We start from the raw sequence: 21,363 nt of genomic DNA on the forward strand, positions 1-21,363 counted from the left end.
TTATTACAATTGATGCCCCATGATGTATGTATTAATTTACAAATTTGACAAATTCTTTTTTGTATGTGTGGGAAGATGGTTTATCCCTTTAATTGAGGTTTACCCACACAATGGGTCCTTCACTTCAGACAGAAGTAGACTATAGCAATGTCTCCTTTTTAACTGGTGAGCTTTGAATTTGTCAACTGAAATGACAAATGTCCCTCAAAGATTTTATCAGCTATAGCAAATTCACATAACCTGTAACTCCACAAAATACTGTAAGCTAATGATATACTCCTTGGCCTGGGGAGTATAGGTTATGAATGCAAATACTAAGGTAGTTAGCCAGGTGTGTAAACGTTAGCAGCTTACCTTTGAGCAAACAAACACGCTATTTCTTATTATCCTTTTTATTTTATTTTATTATTTCTGTTATTTTGGATTTGGAAAGGCGGGGGGGAGATTCAACCCTCCAAACTCTTTCAGTATTGTTCTCAGTATGAAATTCAGTATGGATATTCATATTCAGAGGACGACTGCTACTGTTGGTGTATTGCAGGGTATACGCAGGTATATGAAGTATACCTAATTATTTTTCAGTCAGCATTGGATATTAAGTCCCTTCTGATGCACATCATTTAGCATCTTTTTTTCCTGGGATGGCAAAGGCATGACATTGTGCTACAAGTTCTAATAAGAACTAACTTTACAGTTTGGCTAACAAAATGGCTAAAAGTGATGATACAAACTTTTGTGTCCCTTCTTAATAAACAGGCACATGCTGAAATGTATAATGTCCCATATTCACCCATGTTGCATTAGTGGAGAGGAAGTAAGAGAGCTTTAATGTAGCCATCTCAGCTCTAGTGCTTGTAGATGAGCTCTGTATCAGTTGTAACTTTACTCCTTGGGCTTCAAGCCTTGATTCCACTCCAACCAGTTGCACAATCAGTGCCGCTCTGTTCCTGGTGCTCATTGATTGCTGGAGGTGACATTTTCTAGATCAAACAAACAGGAGTGTGATTGGCTGCATTACACTGAATTGTGAGAGATGGGGAGAGAGAGGATATATGGGTCTTGCTGTAGTACTGTTGCCTTTGTGTCGGGTTGGATGTGTAAAGCCTCTTTGATGAACTAGTTTGATTTTGAGAGTTTGTATAATGATGTGTTTAACCTCTGGCTATGGAGGACAGCTTTTTGACTTTGAACTGTAAGCAGATTCGACGAGGTGCAAATCAAATTATAAAAAGACAGCTAGTGACATTTCCCCACTGAGAGGCCACTTCAAGTGATGGGTGAGTTGAGGCAGTAGCACAAAGTGCCACTATCTACATAAAACATTTGTTTGCAATGTATATGAACTAATATACATTTTGACATTACTTAACTGGCAACACTTTATCTTTATCCCCCTAGACAGAGAGACAATATGAGGCCTGAGCTCAATAATGAATACTCACCACTGTTAATAAGGAAAATAATCACTCATGTCACAGTTTGAGAATGAATTTACTTAAAACAGCTGGGTTATTTCATCTACCCAACCGCTGGGTTATGAAATCTTTTACCCATTATGGGTTATTTATATGGAATTTGGGTTATTTTGTGCAACTCATGCGCTGAGTCAAAATCCATCAACCCAACATACATCGGTTGACTCAGCACCTGGGTTGTTTGTGCTTCGAACGTCATCACATCATCACCTTGAGTCCACCAGAGTCCACACACCGAGCGCTCATCACAGTAGAGAACCTGACTGGTCATCCAGCGAGGCAAATAAATAATAAAAGGTTTGTGCACACTACATATCTAACTCACATTGTCTTTGTTGCATTACCTATTAAGGTAGTGTCTTTATATTGTCGAGGCTAGTTGGTTGGTTTGGCTAACAACGTAGCTAGCCATTTAGCCGTTACCATGGAAGCACAGATACAGCTTATCTGTTTGGTCTGAATTACATTAATGAATTAATGAAACAAGTTCATAATGCCCATGGGCATATGGTCATGTTTATTGAGTTCGCCAGGCTTATTTGCCAGCTAGTTTGCTAGCTAGCCAGGTGATTCACCAGTTAACTAGTTTACTAGCCAACAGGCTGTCAGTTAGTTGCTTTGCTAGCCGGTGTTTCCGTGTTAACTGGTGACTTTCACGTAGGCGTTCTCCTAAAAAGGACTTTATAGTTTAATCATTTTTCATCTGTCTTTAATATCTAAGTATCTAACAATTTATGTAAGTTCAATTGTGTTTAGAAGACGTATTAACCTCTCGTAACGTATCTTAAAATGTGAGAAAGTCACCCGTTAACAGTGTCACCAGTTAAACCAAAACACCGGCTATAAATGAACGTGCTTGTTTTTCCTGAAGCTTTTAATGTGAAATGTGAAGGCATAACATAGTGTTTGACTGATTAAAGTATGTAAAAACAGTGAGATAACCTGATATGTCTGACTAAATGCATTTATGTGCATTTATTTAAGTAATGTGGTGACCCACAATAGATACTGTGAGAGGTTAACGGTTACTAGTTCCAGTTAATTGACAGTTAGTTCCAGTTGACAGTTGGTTGACTGTTAGTTTCAGTTAGAGTGCAGTTGTTTAGGTTGACTCGACGCATCTCTGTCTCCTGTCTCTTCAATTACCTCACTCCACAGTAAGCTATTTAAAATGTGTATATGTTTTCAATATAAAACCAAGTAGTGATTTATCAAATCTATGCTATATCTTCTCTAAATGGTGGGTTCATCTGTTGTAGATACTAATAACATTTTTATTTTTTATTTTATTTCACCTTTATATGAGAACATTATTCTTATTTAAAATGGCGGCCTGGGAAACGACAAGGGCCACTTGAGTGAAGGGGAGTTGGGCTATGAGATTAAAACACAACAAAAATATACAACAATCACAGCAAACACAGGCACAAAAAAAAAACAGACAGGCAGATAAACAACAGTCAATAAAAGCAAAATGTAGGGGGAAAAAAACGTATGAATTATTACATGGTAGAATATGATGTTAAAATGGCAGTAAAAATGGTCATTTTTGCTCAAATTTGGTCTTCTCTGGATTTATAGATAAGCCCTCATATGAATTGGGTTGCAATGGTTTTTACGTTTTTAAAAAAGCTGGTCTCCTTGAATAAAAGTTTGGGAACCACTGCTGTAGACTGTTATACTGAAAGTCGTGCCCTGAAGGCTATGCTTTGTGAAATATCCTTGTGAAGTAAAAACATAGACAATTTACATGTATGCAATTTATAATATGAATTATATAGGGAGAGAGGGAGGATTGTTTTCTCTATATTTTGTGATGCTAAATAAAATGGCTGTTATCTTCACATTAGATTACATTCTGCTGCTAGTCTGCATTGCTTTTGGCATGGTGATATCTGAATAGTTAATACAATAGCAATTGTATTTTTGCTTAAGCTCTTTTCGTGTTTGTCTAGTAGTTGGTAGACATTTGGTCCTTACTCACTCGCACTCTCTCACTTGCTCTTTTGCATTCTTTCTTTTTTAGCCTGGAATAAACATGGTGCAGTACCTCCATGAGGCCAAGGCATGCAAACCATACCCCTACTTCCTGACACTGGGAATGATCAGAGTGCATTTCAGGCCTTTGTCATCATAGCTGGACAGGCCTTGGAACAAGAAGCACTGCTTCAGGCCATTGATGTCTGTTTCAAGGCATTCTTTGTCTTAGACATTAAATACCCGAAGCAGTATGAACATGTGTGGGAATTCATACAGACTGTAATCTATGAAATGCCAGGAGCGGAGTCCAAAATGGTAAAGTTTCTTCAAACTAGAGTACTTGCTTGCAAGTAGAGCTAATGGCCTCAAGGACAGCTTTTTAATACCAGGCAAACAGGAATTGTGAAAAATGTTCACTATAGACCTGTTGACTGTTGGCCTGTTGAATGTTCAGCCAGTTCATTCATAATTGTTGTTTTGCACTGAATGTTTTACTACCTGACTGATTTGAACTGTTCCAGTTCCACTATATTGTTGATATTTTCTAATAATAATTTTTTTTCAAAGATTCCAGTATTGTTTAAGTGTTTATTGCATAATATATGCATAAATCTAGCATGTATTTTGTAATAGGTTTGTAGTTTAACAATTTTATAGCTATGGGTAGACTATTGCAATTTATTTTCTTAAATTGTACTGTAATGTGTTAGAATTAATCTGGCATATTGGTAACTAATAACTATTAGTACTAGATGATTCACCTTAGTTGATTTAGGATTTTTTTCACGCTCGTCTTTTTGTTGTGTATATAACAGCTCAGAAACACAACAATCTTGAACCCAAAAGCATGACACAAAGATAGTTCACATTTACTGAGGTAGCAGGTAAGGGTCCAAACCAGGTAGTCAGTCAAAAAGGAGAAGTCAGACAGGGAATCATAAATCAGAGTGTCAGGTAAAGGGTCAGTAGGCAGAATCAAGCAGGCAAAAAAACAAGGCTGGAAACAGTGTGCAAACTATACTATGGCTATTGGGGGAGCTTACTTTTTCAACAGATGCAAGATTTTGGACTGACCATGATGCACAGTATGCTGAAAATAGACAAATTAAATAATGGCAATTCAGCAGACTCAGTAGGACTAGGAACATTTATTTTATGTATATTTTCTGATCTGACGTTAATAATATTGTGCAGCCATGCTTAAATGGGGATGACAAGAATAGCAGTATCTTTATTTAAGTGAATTAGTGATGAATTGATTGATGTGATTAACCCCAATCCTAACCTCCCACGTTACGAAACATAAAACTTGACTTGACACAAGATTAGTTTTGGTTTCACACCGGACATAAATCCCAGTCCCCTGGGGGAAAGTCTTGTGTTTGTTTGACCCATCCATCCAACCCAACCAGGTTCTTGCATGTTTGCATTACATCACATGATTCAGATGGGTTACATTGGAGTTAGATGATGGCCACTGCATCTCGGTCGGCTGTGGCTCAGAGGCAGAGCGGGTCGTTCCTTAATCGGAAGGTTGTGGGTTTGATCCCCGGCTCCTGGTGCCACATGTCGAAGTATCCTTGAGCAAGATACTGAACCCCAAATTGCTCCTGATGCCGTACATTGTGTGTGTTAATGTGTATGAATGTTAGTTTCTGTTCGATGGACTTTGCCATCACTATGTGAATGTTTATGAAAGGGTGAATGTGGCACGTAGTGTAAAAGTGCTTTGAGTGGTCGGAAGACTAGAAAGGCACTATACAAGTACAGGTCCATTTACCATATACCATCTCAAAAAGAAGCTAAAGGGTACTATGTGCTTCTGAATGGAGACGCAGAGGGGCATGACGAAACGTTGGTATTTGACGCCTTGGGAATGGCATGAGTGTTAGTAGATGACAGGGAAAAAAAGAGCAGACATCTAAATGAGTACTAAGTGCTGGATGAAGTTGTGAGTGTGTTATTTTAATTTACTGACCCTATTTTGAGGATTATCTCTAGAGCTAGCTAGCACAAACTGAACTCTTTTCTACTTTCTACTTTTAAATTTGGAACATGCTGAGTCTGGACTGCTATGTACTGGTTCCATGAGTTATCACAGCCTTGCACTCCCTGTCCAACACTGACAGAAACCCTAACCTTCTTCCAAATCACTTCGATGGGTCATGAATAATTCCCATTGCATTCTCCATAGTTTTTGACTCAGAAAAGGAATGTTTTAAAAAAAATAAAAATAAAAATCATAGATGGAAAGAACCAAAACCAAGAAATATTTGCAAAGGATATTCACATTGTATTGATATGTACAATGCCTTATGTGTTTGGCCTGTCAGAACCATCCGATGGGGTGCCCTGATTGCTCACCTGGTAGAGCTGGTGCCCTTTGAACTATGCGGTAATGGGATCAAATCCAACCTGTGGTCCTTTGCTGCATGTTATCCCCTTTCTTTCTACCCCTTTTTTATGTTCAGCTGTCCTATCTAAAAAAGGGAAAAAAGCCTCCCAAAAAATATTTTAAAAAAACACCCAACAATCTTTATCAGTCCATTGCTGTTTCTCTATTCTGTTTCCCATTTTCTCCTTCACTTAAACATCAACACGAACCCATTATGGACTTGGACAACTTAATGCAATATTATCTAACTTTTCAACCTTAAAATAACAGCTTCAGAATCATTTGATGGTACAATGCCTCTTTCATTTCTACTCTGCACCCCGTGTGTGTCACAATATGTAACTTTGGTGTCTGGATTGGAAAAGGTGACAAACTATGTCACTGATTTTGTCACTTTAACTTGATCATGGCCCATCAAAGGGTTTTGGGTGTCATTTCAAAAGGCTAATAGATATGCAACACTGAATCCCATTACGGTTCAGTGGTATTTGGAGATAATGTAACTAGTGCCAGGAAGTTAAAATCAAGCAAGTGTAAACCTATTGTGATGTCACCCATTGGTTTGTGGAGTATAGAATTATGGCTGTCACCATGATGGTTTTTCGTAGCCGTCGGCAGTGACATGCTGCAAGTTGAGCTGCTTTTATTGGCTGAGCTTAGTTTTGACTTGTCCATACCAGGAAACAATGAGGGCTTGCCTGGTCACACATGTTCTCGTATTGCAATACACTGAAATATGTTTGTGAAAAGATTTCAGGAGATAAATAGTCAACACAGTAACAGAATCTTGATACATATTTGATCAGTGCTGCCTAGTTTGACTAGTTTTTTTTTTTTTGTACATTTTATTTATGCAAATTTCTCTACATACAGGCATACACAATACCAAAAAAAAAGACAGGAAACCAGACAAAAAACCCCCCAAAAAAACATAAAGCCAGCACTTACTCATTACAAAGAAAAGAAAATGTATAATTATACATGTCAGTTCACTGAACAGAAGTCCCAGAATGTTCACTAACAAAAGTGAAAAAATAAAAAATAAGAAATAAAAATGGTGCAGTGCATTTAGGACCCAGTTTGTGGTCTATCCTTCCTGCTGTATTCTTTGAAAGGGCCCCAGATCTTCTTAAACTTATCATGGGAGTTAGACATAGAAAAAATGAAAACGTAAACAGGAAACCATATAATTTAGCCACCTCTCTATGTAAAGACATAGTTGAGTAATGCTGTTGCCAGTTTGATCTGAGTTTGGTGCATTGTGCTGGAGCGACTCACTGTGAATTACCTGTCAATCACAAGCCAGCCACGCCCTAAAGCATACCCTGCTTTATTGTCTATTTTACTCTAAATGGGACCATAATTTAGAAAAAACATCATGTTATATGGAAGAAGATGGAAACTAAAGCTTGAGACCATAAATTCATCAATCAAACTCAACTCTCCAGGCAGGAGAAGGTTGGCCTGTGTTAAGTACTGGAAGCAGTACATAGCAGTGTGGACTCAATATATACCAAACTCAAAATAGTATCAGTAGAAAAGAGTTTGTTTATTTTCTGCCAGTTCTAGAGATAATCTTCAGGATATGGTCAGTAAATTGAATGCATTATGTTTCCGGGTTGTCCTTGCATCCATCCATTCATCGATTCCCTTCTTGTGAATGCAGTATCTCAGGAACACCTCGAGGGAATTCCTTCAAACTTGGCACAAATGTCCAGTTGGACTCAAGAATGAACTGATTCAATTTTGGTGGTCAAAGGTCACTGTGACGTTGATGTTATCAATGACCTTGACCACCTTGTCATAACTCATGAATTGATGTGGTAATTATGGCTACATTTCACACATATGTGAACAAAGGTCAACTTCCCTGTGACATCATAGTCTCATAATATTTTGTCCATTATTTAACACCATAACTCAGAAACAGAAGGGGGGGGCATACAAACACAGGGCACTAATTATAATTTACTGCCTTAGTCATATTGATATAGCAGTATTGTGGCTAAAACGTTAAGTTATGAATTTATTAAAAGAAAGAAAAGAATGGTATTTGTTTTTATACTAGGAGTATAAAACCTGTCTATCAAGGCCCTGCTATGCCGATATGTTACTGACAGAGGTTACTTGTTGATGTACACTTGCAAACCACAAGGACAAAAAAAAAAAAGTTGGTCACCAAAAAAGAAACGTTTTTACTGTCCGGTGGAATGCTGAAATCAGTCCGCGGCATCTTATCAATAACCTCAAGTTGTGAAACTTAAGTTGTGACAGTCCAATGGCTGTCATGGATCTAATGAAGTCACAGCAACCATCAGTGACCATCTGAAATGACAAAAGTGTCTTGTATACTGGCATTAGACAACATAAGATTTTAAGTTTCTGTTATAGGAACCAAAATATGTAATATACAGGTTTTATATACTGTACTTGCCACTGAACATATACTGAATATGTGACGCGTTCCATCAAAATGACTCGGATGTCGCAGCGGCCCGTTTGTGTAGAAACACGTTTTTACAAGAAAATAAAATTTGGGGCTATTTTCAGTTTTTACATGTTTCTAATTAAATAAAGTCTCAGCTTTCATACCATGTCAAAATTAATGTAAAATACAAAGGATAAATATAGCTAGCATAAATAAAACAAAACAGGTGTGAGAGTTCAAAACACCGGCTAGCGTGTTTGTGTCATCTACGTCATCTGTCAACTGTCAGTTTAGATCGACACGGACACAGAGACAGATTGACAGCCTAGACAAAATTAATTTTTGCGACGACGAAATTGCTCGACTTTTAAATTCAATTCCTGTAAGACATGCTACGACAACTGGATCGACCTTATTACGGACTTTTTCACCGCACCGGCAGCTGAGAGTGAGAGTGACAGCGGCGTCTCGACCTCCGAGTCTGACTCGGATTTCGCGCTACCGACACCGGCCGGCTCCGATCGTGATGGCGAAGAAAGTGAGTGTGACGGAGGCCAGGAGGAAGATATTCCACTCGTGGCTGACCCGATGGTAGCATACAATGTCTCTGATTATAATTATGTAAAGCAGTAAAGCAGTAAAGTTTATTTATTTGAATATAAACTGTCTATAAATGTCTTTCAATTCATTTGGAATATGGCGGAATGTTGATTGCTATCTGTAGAGCCCTTTTTCTCAAAAACAAGGTTTGGTGACAGTCAACCTTTGGAAGAGCGTGTCTCATACAATTTCTGGAGTAGAAAAATAATTTTGGTATCGCCATAAAGCTGAGACTTTCCTCTTTACAGCCATGAAGAAAACTCAAAATGTGTTTCTGGGTCAAAGTGACTCAAAATGATGGAGCAGGTCACATATATGCATCATAGGACAAGAAGACAATGATAGGGCATGTTATGGGCCAAGATATTTACAACTTCTCTCCAGCCTCTGAATCTTATCTCTGCTGTATTTCTCTTGGCACTCCATGAATTCACTCATTATGTAGACCAGCCAATTCTATTACCGATGCCATGGTGCAGTATCTGTGCTACATGATTAGGTCACAGCTTTCAACTACATTACACCTAGTTAAGAACACCTTAGCTCACCAGGATTACAAGGACCTGATAGCAGGCAAGAGGGGGGCAATGGGATGGGAATGATGAAAAAGGAGGTCACCTAGGTGTCACAGGGTTGTTCTCAGTCTAGGATGGAGGGGACACGAGTGCCTCTTATGTGATATCCTTTCTATTCCTCTTTCCAGTTTCTCACTGCTTGTGTGTTTCATTCCATCTTATTACACTAAGCTGTTTTAATAATGACTGCCAGGACAACGGCAACATTTCTGACTTGACTTACAGTTGTTAAAATAAAGGGTAAAAATGCAATATTTTGATGGGCCTTTTTTGACCTCATCAATGCAATTCACATTACCTTTTGTTTTTATTTAACAAAGGATCACATCCAGTCATTAATTTCTTCAGTGCACTAGAAAAACATAGCTACATCATGTATGCATAACCACCTTCCTACATCCTGCCCCTTGAAAGGAGGAAGTGTACCGAGGTTCTGACCAAAGCTTGCGCAGCTATTATTGGAGCACAGAGCAGAAAGGGGTGGGACTTGGGAAGGGTTAATTCCACTTTAATGTTGCAAATGCTTAAATAGTCCTAGCAGACATTCAGAACTAACCCAATGGCTAGTGTGAAGGACCCAGAAAGGCTACTGATGACTGAGATTGAACATGATTGATCAGACAGATACAATCTAACAAGCTCAGCAAGCTGAAATGCTGTAGGTGTAATTCTTAAGATTTGGAAACCTTATGACACAATACTTCACAAGGAAACAAACCCATTAATGCGATCTTTGAAACCAATGTTCACACAGCAGAGGCAGGGTAGTGCAGCTTACAAACCTTTTCACTTTGCAGGGTCCGAACCCAGTACGACATCCACTTCTTTGCAGACACATTAATCTAAAATTTTAACCTGTACAAGCCAGATCTGTTGTTGCTGCATTTACTGTATGCCATTTTGATCCATAAGCAGTGTTTTCTGCTTGTTATACTTACTTTTCCAAAACATCTTTCACAACAACATCTTTTCTGCCTTCCCCTTTTCATTGTAGCTCCCATACCTCATCTCCCTTGGTAGGAGAGGATTAACTACAGAATTTTAAGATCACTCCCTGTCACAGATGTTAACTTTGAGATTGAAATGAGCTCTCTGTGGTAGAGGGAGTGAATTAAAAAGAAATGGAAACGTAAACCTTAAGATGCCTGAAGAATCAAGGCTCTTCATTGTTGAAAAAAAGCATGGAAAAAAAGTACAGGAGAGTTTAGTGGTTAAACTTTATAGGTTCCCAATGGGTAAATTTTTGACCAAATTGCAGCAGTGTGTCTGGCCAAACACACTGCAGGCAGGAATAGTATCCATCGTATTCACAGGTTAACAAGCATAAGTGTACTGTCAAAGTTCAGCTTGTAGGAAGTGACCGGGGCAGTGAGTATCCTTACCTCTTCCTCTCTGCACTGTCTTTTAGATGCTATAGCTGGGTCCATTTTAAAGTTGGAGTGAAGATATTGGTATCATACATAACCATTACTGGAACAATCTCATGCTAGCATGTCAGAGGGGGGCCAAATAACGTTTCAAAGTTAAGCAAAATTTAGGCGATGGAAAACCTGGCATGACCTCAAGATATTGGAATGAAAATGGGTTCATGGATAATGAGTGTCCCATTTTCACACCTACCCACTTTATGCTAATCTCATGCAGTTTTTGGGTAAAAACTGTGCAGTTTTTTGCATGTGGTATAAATGTTATTTTCCCTAGTGTATTTGAATATTTCTAAATGATTGGGTCTATAAACAGTACTGGAACTGAATAAATTTAGAATGACTGGAAAGCTGAGACACATACTTCATGCCACCCCTGCATAAGTCAGTGCCCCCTGTAGGTATCCCTCTATCATCAATTCTAGATGCAGCTGTTCATGTCCTGTGTGAAACCAAAAGTAAACAATTTCCTTGAAGTAACATACGCAAGTTACGTCAGGTACACTGTCAGAAAAAAGGGTACAGTTGAGGTCCATTTATGTGCTCTAAGGTACAACTGCTGGTGATGTACCCTCAAAGGGTCATATTTAATCCACAAGGTACTAATATGTACCTTTTCTAGGTCGATAAGGTACATATACATTTCAGACTGACAAAGGGTCCATGTCTGTACCATTTTCCCAACATATAGGGTACAATCATACATTGCAAAAAAAAAAAAAAAAAAAGCACGCGCACGTCATTTTCTTCTCGTCTTTCACTTGCCGCGAAAAACATGAGTATGAAGGATCTTTCAACGGAGGAGGTCCTCCAGAAGTTGGAAGAATTTGGACTAAATGTGACCGAAGAGGAGGCACAGAGATTCAGAGGTAATGTAAGGTTGAATTGGAAAGTTAAAGTGCTTTATATGTTTTATGTAACTTTTTTTTTGTGAAAACCAAACGAACTTTAGCTAGTTAGCTAACGTTAGCTAATTCAACGGCTAAATTGCTATCATTTGCTAGCTACCAAGAAAAATTAATAACATTTCACAATTCGCATAAAGTTAAGTCAAATGTTGTAGATTAGTTTTGGGCAAATAGTTGTAATACAAGTCCACCCTGCTAAACAACATTAAGGGGAATACTAAATGAATAACGTTACCAACTGAAAATTAACGTTACCAACTGAAAATTAACGAGCCACCAACGGCCGCGATTGTTGCTGGGCAACCAGACGCCCTGGGGCCGGGGAGGATGTCGCGAGGAAAAAAATCTTAAATGCACCATTTTTAGTAATGACCTCATGAATATATGTTAGGTAACGTTAAATTATATTATTGCCACGTTTAATTTGATGCCATCAAAATTGTTGAAACACAGACACCGGAGCCATTAAGCTGGAGCCTAAAGCACCAGGAACATATTTCCAACATCCTTTAAACCAGATTTAGATTAACCTTTAGTTAGATACTATTTTCTAATCATTGACACTAACGTTAATGAAGTGAAAGTTTTGAAGGGCGGAATTTGCACTTGCTTTATGGATAATTAAGTGTTTTTCTTAACGTTAACGTTACTTGCATAAATCAAGGAGACAGTAGGCTAACATTACGTTTGAAGCGAGCTAACGTAGTTAGCTAACTTCTGTTTTTTGTAACGTTATAAGGTGGACAGTGTTGATTAACATAATTAACTTAATATATATTATGAGAGCCAAATGCATCCATGAAAGTAATGTTAAGTACCATTTATATTCACCTTATCATTGTGCTTGTGTTTGACATGAAGCTACCGGTAACTTAGTTTAAGGATAGATTAGCTAACGCTACTAGCTAACGCTACTACGTTAGCTAACGTTATGTCACTAATATGCCGGCTGGTAACGTAAGGTAACGTTACGAAGCTGAAAGGGTGGTCAGGTCAGATCAGATTCCGCCTCTGAACCGGGAAGGTTGTTAGCAACAGACCCTGTGTGAAAAGTAACGGTCTTTTTCTAAGCCGCTATCGTGTAGCCGGGTGGAACTGTGGGGCAGTTTGTCCGGTAAGTTAGTTGCAGCATGCAGTGATTATGTGATTAGCCGATAAGAGGCACCTGTTGGCAGGCCGCGTGTGTTTATGCTTTTGGTCGAGTGGCCCCAATGTGAGTGAATCGGAATTTAAGTTATGTGTTCGTCAGAGCGGCGTCTGGCCGTAAGACAGCTGTTACAAGAGCTTTTTGACAGCGTGCTCAGGTAACGTTACGGGTAGTCGGGGAAACGCAGGCAGAGGTTGGCTGTGTAGCTTGTAGGGAGTCACTGTCGGTGATTTTCTTTTCTTTGTTAATTTCTGTTCTGATGTTGTATTAGTTCCACCCTATGTGTGTTGTATATGCCTTTACTATATTGATTGTGAGCTCCCCTTGCACTGGGTTAACGTGTCTGCTGGCCATTATATTTACTGCATGTCAGCTTGTGTGTTTAATGGGGTAATTGATATCACAGCCTAACTGTCTCCTTGTGCTTCATAGTTTTACTTCTTCCAGTCGTAACGTTAATAGGACGTCTGTGGCTTAAGAGGTGCTACATTAGCTTATCATAAAACAGTGTTATTAACAACATACCAGAAGCTGACATTACCAAATTTGTTTACCACACAGCGTGTTTCAGTAATATGTGATCAGTTACACTTGCACCGCTCTCTATTGATGTTAAGAGTTTAGCTAGCTAGCTACTGTCTCTTGGACTGAAGCAACTGAATTGTTTTTCTATGTTGCTAGCTGTGTGTAGTGGTCTACGTGAAGTGTACCCCGATCTGTATTTGTTGTTCAGTTTAATTTCTGAATAATACAATTTACATAAATGTGTCCATGTTTTGTTTTGAAGGATGACTCTTTATTTCTCTTTCTCTACCTCTGTCTGTGTGTGACAATGTTCTTTTCAGACAATGAAGTGGACGGGGAAACATTAGAGTATGGCCTGACGGATAACATGGTATCATACCTTTTTCCTGGATCATTTAAAAAACAAGTCAAGTTCAACAAATTTATACAGGAGTTAAAGGATGTGGTAACATTGACTTTAGAACAAGTGCCTGAAGAATGCATTGAGCAGCCTTCGACTATAGAAAGGTAAAGTTTGATATGTTGAGCATTAAAAGCATTATATATCTATTATCTAATAGGTATTGTAGCTCTATGAATATAACATTGGAGATATTGTTTTCTTTGTTTGTGAATTGTTTGATACTTGTGGGTTGATCTGTGTATTGCTGGTAATTCAAGTTCCTCATCCCTTCTCTTCCCCATCTCAGCAGTGAGGCAAATCGGAGACTGCCTGCTGGATTCATCGTTCCACCTTTCCCCAGAGATCTTCAGACCAGACTCGACAACAAAGAAGCATGTTTGAAGTTATCTAGAGATCGACATAGGATCATTCGAGTTCTCCATGAAGCAATCATCGAATACACAATGTAAGTCAATGTATTGTCCATTGCTACTCATGGCCAAGTTAGAACATTTTAGAGGTAGCCTATGTCTCTGCCATGGCATTACTCCATCATTGCTTCATTAAGTACTTCTGGCAGTCAAGATGTGAGTAAAATTAGTCAAATTTACTTGTAAAAATTTTAAGGCCAATTATTTTAGTAGTATTTTAACGATTGTGGCTTTTAAACAACAGTTTATGGGTAAACTAAATTGCTTTATTCATTAATTTAATCTTGATCACAGGTATCCCACCAACGCAGAATATGTGCAAGTTGTTAAAGCACTTATTGTCAAGTACCCTGTCCTTAAGGATCTGGAGGGAAACGGCTATGTAAGTTACGTTTGATATTATGTAGCTTGTTATTTTCTGATGTAATGAGTTTGAGAACATTGAATGAAATAAAGAATGCATGCAAGTGTATTAGGGCTGCACGATTTGGAGAGAGTCATATTGCGATTGTGGACAATATTGCGATTCGATTATAATGGAACAAATCGTACTATGAGTCTACTTGCTTGATTATCAAGGAAAATGCACAAAAACTGAACTGTGTATTTCTCAAATTGAACAAAGTTAAACAATACTTATAACAATAACTTTAGTAAAACAGATGTATAAAAGAACAAGGGGAGAGTGTTTCTCTCAGGAGGAGGTGGCTAGAAGCAGCACATATTGGCACATATTGGGGGTTACGGTAGGTTGTTGTTTTAAACGTTACTCGCATACTGCTCATAAATAATTTTTCTGATTGCATGTAGGTCTATCTGTTTTTAGGGGCACATGCGAGAGCCCGGTGTGGATAATGAGCAGACTGCAGTGTACACAAAGACCAGTGTCACACACAGAGCACACTTTATCTGTTAAATTAAATCACACCCTTTTTGCGGTTTTGTAATCGCACATGACGACCTTGTGATTGCAATTCGATGAGATTAATCATGCAGCCCTAAAGTGTATTGAGTTATTTTCCTTGGATAAGTTCATGAAATTAATATTTAATGATGGGGGTTATCTTTGTTGTATTGTCTGTGTTAGCATACCTGGCATCAGTCCCTCAAACGCAAATTCAAAGCAGAGCGTGCACCTTTGGTTCATGAAGACGAGGTGAGAAGGAGTAAGGAGAAGTTTGGGCACAAGAGAGCCAGACAGTCTACGGAGGCTGCAAGAACCTATTGCAGATCTGTGCCAGGGGTGAGTGGATTAATGCAGCTGCTTACAGTTATTAGAAAAGTTGGTGTACAATAATATTTTACAGGTAAACCTGTTTTTATTTCCATCAGGTGCCTGCTATCATTGGTGAGGATGCTTCCTCTATTGGGAGACATGTGAACATCCTGCGTGTCCAGTATGAGAGAATGCAACCAGACAACTCTATTGTTAAAGACTGCATGCAGCGAACATTTGCGTGGCGGCGAAGAGAGATAGCAGATGGAATGACTGTGGAGGATATACTCAAGAAATACCCTTTCTTAAGAACACCCTCAGGGGTAAGTAATATGAATCACAGATCATTTAGTCAATTTTCAAAGCACACATCAATATAAGGACTTAGAACTTAGTAATACTTTCTAACTTCAGTACAATATTTTGAAAAATATTGATATTCGATACCATACCACAGGGGAAAATTGACACATTGATTACATTTCTGAATTAAATTACTAAATTATCTAATCAACTTATCTTAGTTAGTAAAGTTAATAATACTGTGTATTAAGCAGAACAGCATCAGTTAATTTACCTTGGTCAAAGTATTTCTTATAAACTAAATCTCTGCTGTCTGAGATTCCTCAGGTCTGATAGCTCTGAGGGGGATTAGCTTAGTTTAGAGAATACAAATGTCTGTTGGGCAAACAACAGGACAACTATCTTATCAACAACAGTTTACTGGGCCATCTTGTTTATTACTTTAGTGATGTTGAAAGGGGAGAGACGTCTCCAACCTCTCCAACACTACTTGGAATAGTAACAGTGTAATGTAACTTAAAGGCATACAAGAAAGGTGTTTTACTACTGGTTTGGTCCTTCAATTTCAACTTTTCAGTTGTACGATGAGGTTGACAGGATCCATCCATCATCTGTCAACTTATGCCGGCGTTTGAAAGAGGGCTTCACAAGTGTTGTGCCGAAGGTGCTCAAGCTTGCTCAGGGAAAAACCCCACTGGCCAAAATCTACGTTGAAGCAAGAGAGGAAATGCTGGTCGAGGATCTACAAGGTATTGTTACTTTTGTGTGTGTAGTGAATAATCATCATCAGAAAGTTGATATGGGCAGTACTTTATTTTAAGTGCTTCTGTAGAAAATGTGTCATCATGTCAGAGTGTTGTTGGAAAGTTTATGGGGGTGGCTGTAATAAATTAATAAGTAATATCTTCGCTCCACAAATTTAAGTGCTAAGTACTTTGTGACAAATAAATAACTGAACGATAAAGTGTACAGACCACAACTGAATAGCTTCACATTCTAACAACTAACAAAATAAATCCAGTGAAGAACAGAAATTAGGCCCCTTTTTCTGAGAGAGCTGTTGCCTGTTGACTATTCAGTGTTAATTCAGTTCAAGAATTAACATTAACGTTATCCACTCCAGTTAATATTGACTAGCAGCTTTGTACTGCGTGCTAAGCTCCACAGCCCAGCTCTGAGTGTGCAAGGACAGGAGTGCTGTTCAGACAGGTCAACCTGAGGGCCGGTCAAGGAGGGGCTGAGCGCTGCTCTACAAAGAAATAAGAATTTACCCAATATAAATAGTAAATAGAAAATCCATATGTGTCAGTCAAGGTTTATATTGTTGTGGGCCGCCACAAATAAATCAATGTTTGGGAAACATTAAAATTAGTTTGGTAACATCATAGTAACTAACTGGGTGTTCATTAAACTTGTGCATTCAATTTACTGAAATGTCAACATGTTGCTGAAGAGATTTCCATCTGCTCTGTGTTCACCTATTAAGGCAGTCAACTGGGTCTTAAAAATTACATTTGAAGAGCTAATTTCATTAGATTTTTTTTCTAAACTCAAATATATTTGAATGTTAAATATATTACATAGGAAAGCACTACATTGTGCAATTATGTTTTTCTAAAGACACAAAAGGTATTTTGTTGATGACAACAAGAGGGAGGACATGGAAACTCACCTTGATTGAGGGATTGAAATGAGAAGACTGTCTGTTTTTTGATGTTAAAATAAATTATTAAGGACTCCTTTCATTGTCTTACAGATGTTGACTTCCGTGCTGCGCTGATCCTGCTGCCCTACATCTTTAAAGAGAAGGTCGACCAGTTTATTACATTGGGACAGGTACGCAGTTAGTAATCAGAGGTTTGGGGTAAAACACATGGTTGTGTCTCTCTCTAGAACATTGGCTTTTTAAGCTTTCACCCTGTTTTTGCTAAACACTGAGTGGTCTGCAACCTTGCTCACAAAGCTGGATTTGTTGTCTAGGTGGCTGACTTCACCATTGTTCTGACATTTTTGTTTTCTTTGAATAGTGTGACGCTGAAAGTCCCTACCCAACTGTACAGCTGGTAGACAACAACTGGAAAATAGCTTTTACCAGGAAGGTCCCAGTTTCTGTCAGAGTGGATGGTGTGGATCTGTGCAGGGGAGCAGGAGTTGAGGAGGGAGTAATTGCAGCCTTCTGTGCCTACTTTGTTTTCAACTTGGCTTACCCACCCTACATGAAGAATACGCTGACCTTCCTCCAGCGTACTATGAACATTACTGTGGTGGGTGAAAAGTCCCTACCCGTCACTGTGACCCGTATGATAAACATTCTCTATTAAAGATGCCACGGCCATATAGATGCACAAGGTGTAGAAGAACCACCTTTACCTTAATGAAACTTGTTCAACACGTTGGCCTTATCCATTCTCATGAAGCCAACTTTAATATCACATGTGGACTTAATGACTGCAAGTCAACTTTTAGAGTGTATGAATCGTTCAGGCGTCATGTGTACCGTAAACATAGGGAGCATGTGCTACCTGATAGTGATGAAAATGAGATGGACAATGACATGAACAATGACATGAACAACGACAGTGACATGGAGAGCACAGACAATGATCTACAGCCTAGGGCAGATATACCACCAAGTATGGATGCACTATTGAAAAATTTTAAAGAAAATCTCTGTAGCTTCATCCTGAAATGTAGAGAAAAAAACCACATTCCACAGGCTGTCCAACAGGAAATTGTAAATGACCTAAACTTTTTATTTTGTTTTTTTAAAGAACATTACGATGCTTTTATTACTTACCATCTTCAAGAAAATGGGTTCAATATTTTGGAATGTCCTGAACTGAGGGAGGTGATACAGTCTACTGATTTTTTTGAAAAAGCTTCAGCAGCTGTTAGATCTCCATACATGTTGAAAGAACATTGTAAGTCAAAGCTAAAATTGGTTGATCCCGTGCATCACGTTTTGAGGTCAGAAAGTGGACACAAAATAGGTACATACTCTTATGTTCCTATCACTAAGGTTTTAACAAACTATTGCTCACATGAGGACATACTGGACGAAATTCAGGCCAACAGGTTTAAGGCCAGAGATCCAGATTATTTAAGCGACTACTCTGATGGTACTTACTTCAAGGAACATCCCTTCTTCAAAGTCAATCCACATGCCTTACGTCTTCATTTCTATGAAGACGAATTTGAAGTTGTCAACCCCTTAGGCTCTAAGCGAACCAAGCACAAGCTTTGTGCTTTCTATTATAATATTGGCAACCTTGACAGCAAACATCGATCCAAACTTAAGCATATCCATCTGGCTGTTTTAGTACGTCAAGCATTTGTGAAACGTTGTGGTTTACAAACCATCTTAAAACCCATGTTAGATGATCTTAAAAAACTTGCAAGTGATGGTATCACTATAACCGTAGATGGGATTGAGCAGACTATTCATGCTGCACTAGCAACATTTTCAGCCGATAATCTTTCAGCCCACATGTTGGGTGGTTTTACTATGTCATTTAACTCGCACAGAGTTTGCCGCTATTGCATGGCAACATATACAGAAATGAAAGAAAAATTCAATGAGGGCGATTTTGTCTTGAGAAGCACAGAGGCACATGAGTATCATTTGACATGTATTGAAAACCCTGAGCACAAAGTGACATATGGAGTAAACGGTCCTTCTCCATTAAATGAACTGAAGTATTTTGATGTGACAAAAACATTTCCCCCTGATATAATGCATGACTTATTGGAAGGAGTTATTCCTCTTACGATTAAACTAGTTGTGTGCCAAGCTCACAAAGAGAAGCACATAACAATTCAAGAGATAAATGAAGAACTACAACAACTTTCAATTGGTCAGAATGATGCAAAAAATAGACCAGTACAATTGTCAGAGCGACTAATGCAAAACTCTGGCATTGTAGGGTCTGCCTCTCAAAAATGGTGTCTCTTTAGGCTTTTGCCTTTCTTAATGGCACACCGTGTTCCTCCCAGTTGCAAATATTGGGATGTTTTTCTGATCTGCCGTGATATTGTGGACATTGTAATTGCCCCAAAAGTAAGAAGGGACAGCTTAAGTATATTAAGCTTACTTGTTTGTGAATTCCTTGAAAAAATGAAAGATACTTTTGGAAATGTCATAACTCCAAAATGTCACTATATGATTCACTATCCCAGACTAATTGCCATGTATGGCCCCCTGCGTTCACTATGGTGTATGCGCTTTGAAGCCAAACACCAGTATTTTAAGAATGTTGCGAGTAGCTGCAGAAATTTTATTAATGTAGCAAAAACTTTAAGCGACAGGCACCAGATGCGACAGTGCTGGGAGTTTTCCCCACACAACATACTTGATGACTATGAGATGGTGAAAGGTACAAGTACAGATACTCCGTTTTCATCAATCCCATTAGAGCTACAGAGATGTCTTGCTAGTGTACATGGGAGTGAAGATGCATTTAAAAACATGCAGCGTGTGTCAGGGGTGATTATTGACAGTGTAAAATATGCTTGTAAAGATGTATTCATTGTTGATTACTTGCATACAGAGAGTATTCCTCTATTTTTTCTTATCAAATATATTCTAAATATAAACACAATGTGGCTTCTGTGCGGTAAGCTATTAGTCCCAATGTCTTATAATTCACACTTGCATGCGTACACAGTCAAGGTTGATCCTCAGTGGAGTGTAATCAAACCAGGACAAGAAATGGACTTTCAGTCCCTCGACATGTACCATATTGATGATAAGTTGTATGTCATTCTTAGAAACATTTGAAATATTCAAGAGAAGTGAGTAATCAAATGAAAGTTTTTTTTTTTTTTAAAGTGTTCACATTGTAATGCATTAGTGTAAGTGTAAAAATGTATAGTTTATTATAGTGGGAGAAGAGAAAATAGTTTGTAATTCTGAAATTCTGCATTGATACAATTGCTAATATTTGTGATGTTTTGTGTAATGTGTCAATACTGCCAAAAATTGTATGATTTGAAAATACATCAATTGAAAATATTAGAAGTAAAATTTAAATGTCATTGATAAATTGTGTAATGAATGTCAAATTTAATAAATGTGGTAAGATATTATTTTTGACTGTTTTACATGCTTTATTGAGTACAAATTTGCCATCATAAGGTACAAAGGGGCTTGTCACTGGGGCAGTACCCTCAAAAGGCCAAATTTGTACCATTTCTAAAGGTCCATTTAGGTACCATAACATTTAGGTCCATATTTGTCCCCAGGGGTACATATTTGCTCATGTAAGGTACAAATTGTAAAGGTACCAATATGTACCCATGTTTAGGGGTACAATGGGTGTACCTTTGAGGGTACTGCCCCAGTGACAAGCTGTTGGACCCCTAAAGGTACAAATTTAGCACATTATTTCTAACAGTGTACCTAATGTAACTTCCTAATCCTAACCATGTAGTTTTGTGTCTAAACCTAACCAAACTGCAACTATTTCACAGCGTTAAACTCGTAAGCTTTATTCTGAAAGTATAATTGAACGTTGCATATTTTTTGTTGCTAGCTTGACCGTGGTTCCCTGCATGTTCAGTAATAACACTAGAATG

The 21,363-nt window shown here is 38.3% G+C and overlaps 4 protein-coding genes across 13 annotated transcripts in view; 2 read left to right on the top strand and 2 right to left on the bottom strand.

Moving 5' to 3' along the window:
* Nucleotides 1–21,363, bottom strand: part of LOC127362358 (gap junction delta-2 protein-like) — a 678,509-nt gene that overhangs the window by 477,596 nt on the left and 179,550 nt on the right.
* Nucleotides 1–21,363, bottom strand: part of LOC127362369 (uncharacterized) — a 384,160-nt gene that overhangs the window by 272,770 nt on the left and 90,027 nt on the right. The window lies entirely within an intron of this gene.
* msi2b (musashi RNA-binding protein 2b) overlaps nucleotides 1–21,363 on the top strand; it is a 295,771-nt gene that overhangs the window by 185,349 nt on the left and 89,059 nt on the right. The gene's annotated exons all lie outside the window — the stretch shown is intronic.
* On the top strand, nucleotides 11,384–20,874 carry LOC127362344 (sterile alpha motif domain-containing protein 3-like). 3 transcript variants are annotated; one of them, XM_051397962.1, is made up of 9 exons: nucleotides 11,384–11,746; nucleotides 13,778–13,964; nucleotides 14,147–14,305; nucleotides 14,565–14,652; nucleotides 15,358–15,513; nucleotides 15,603–15,809; nucleotides 16,367–16,538; nucleotides 17,546–17,625; nucleotides 17,817–20,874. In XM_051397962.1, exons 1-9 carry the CDS (start codon nucleotides 11,653–11,655, stop codon nucleotides 18,108–18,110), a joined length of 1,437 nt encoding a protein of 478 aa, XP_051253922.1. In that variant the 5' UTR covers nucleotides 11,384–11,652; the 3' UTR covers nucleotides 18,111–20,874. The 3 variants fall into 3 exon arrangements, with proteins under 3 accessions (XP_051253922.1, XP_051253923.1, XP_051253924.1); XM_051397963.1 differs by having other exon boundaries at nucleotides 14,150–14,305; XM_051397964.1 differs by having other exon boundaries at nucleotides 11,669–12,899.

This window comes from Dicentrarchus labrax, unplaced genomic scaffold (genome assembly GCF_905237075.1).
Source record: "Dicentrarchus labrax unplaced genomic scaffold, dlabrax2021, whole genome shotgun sequence".
Taxonomy (NCBI): domain Eukaryota; kingdom Metazoa; phylum Chordata; class Actinopteri; family Moronidae; genus Dicentrarchus; species Dicentrarchus labrax.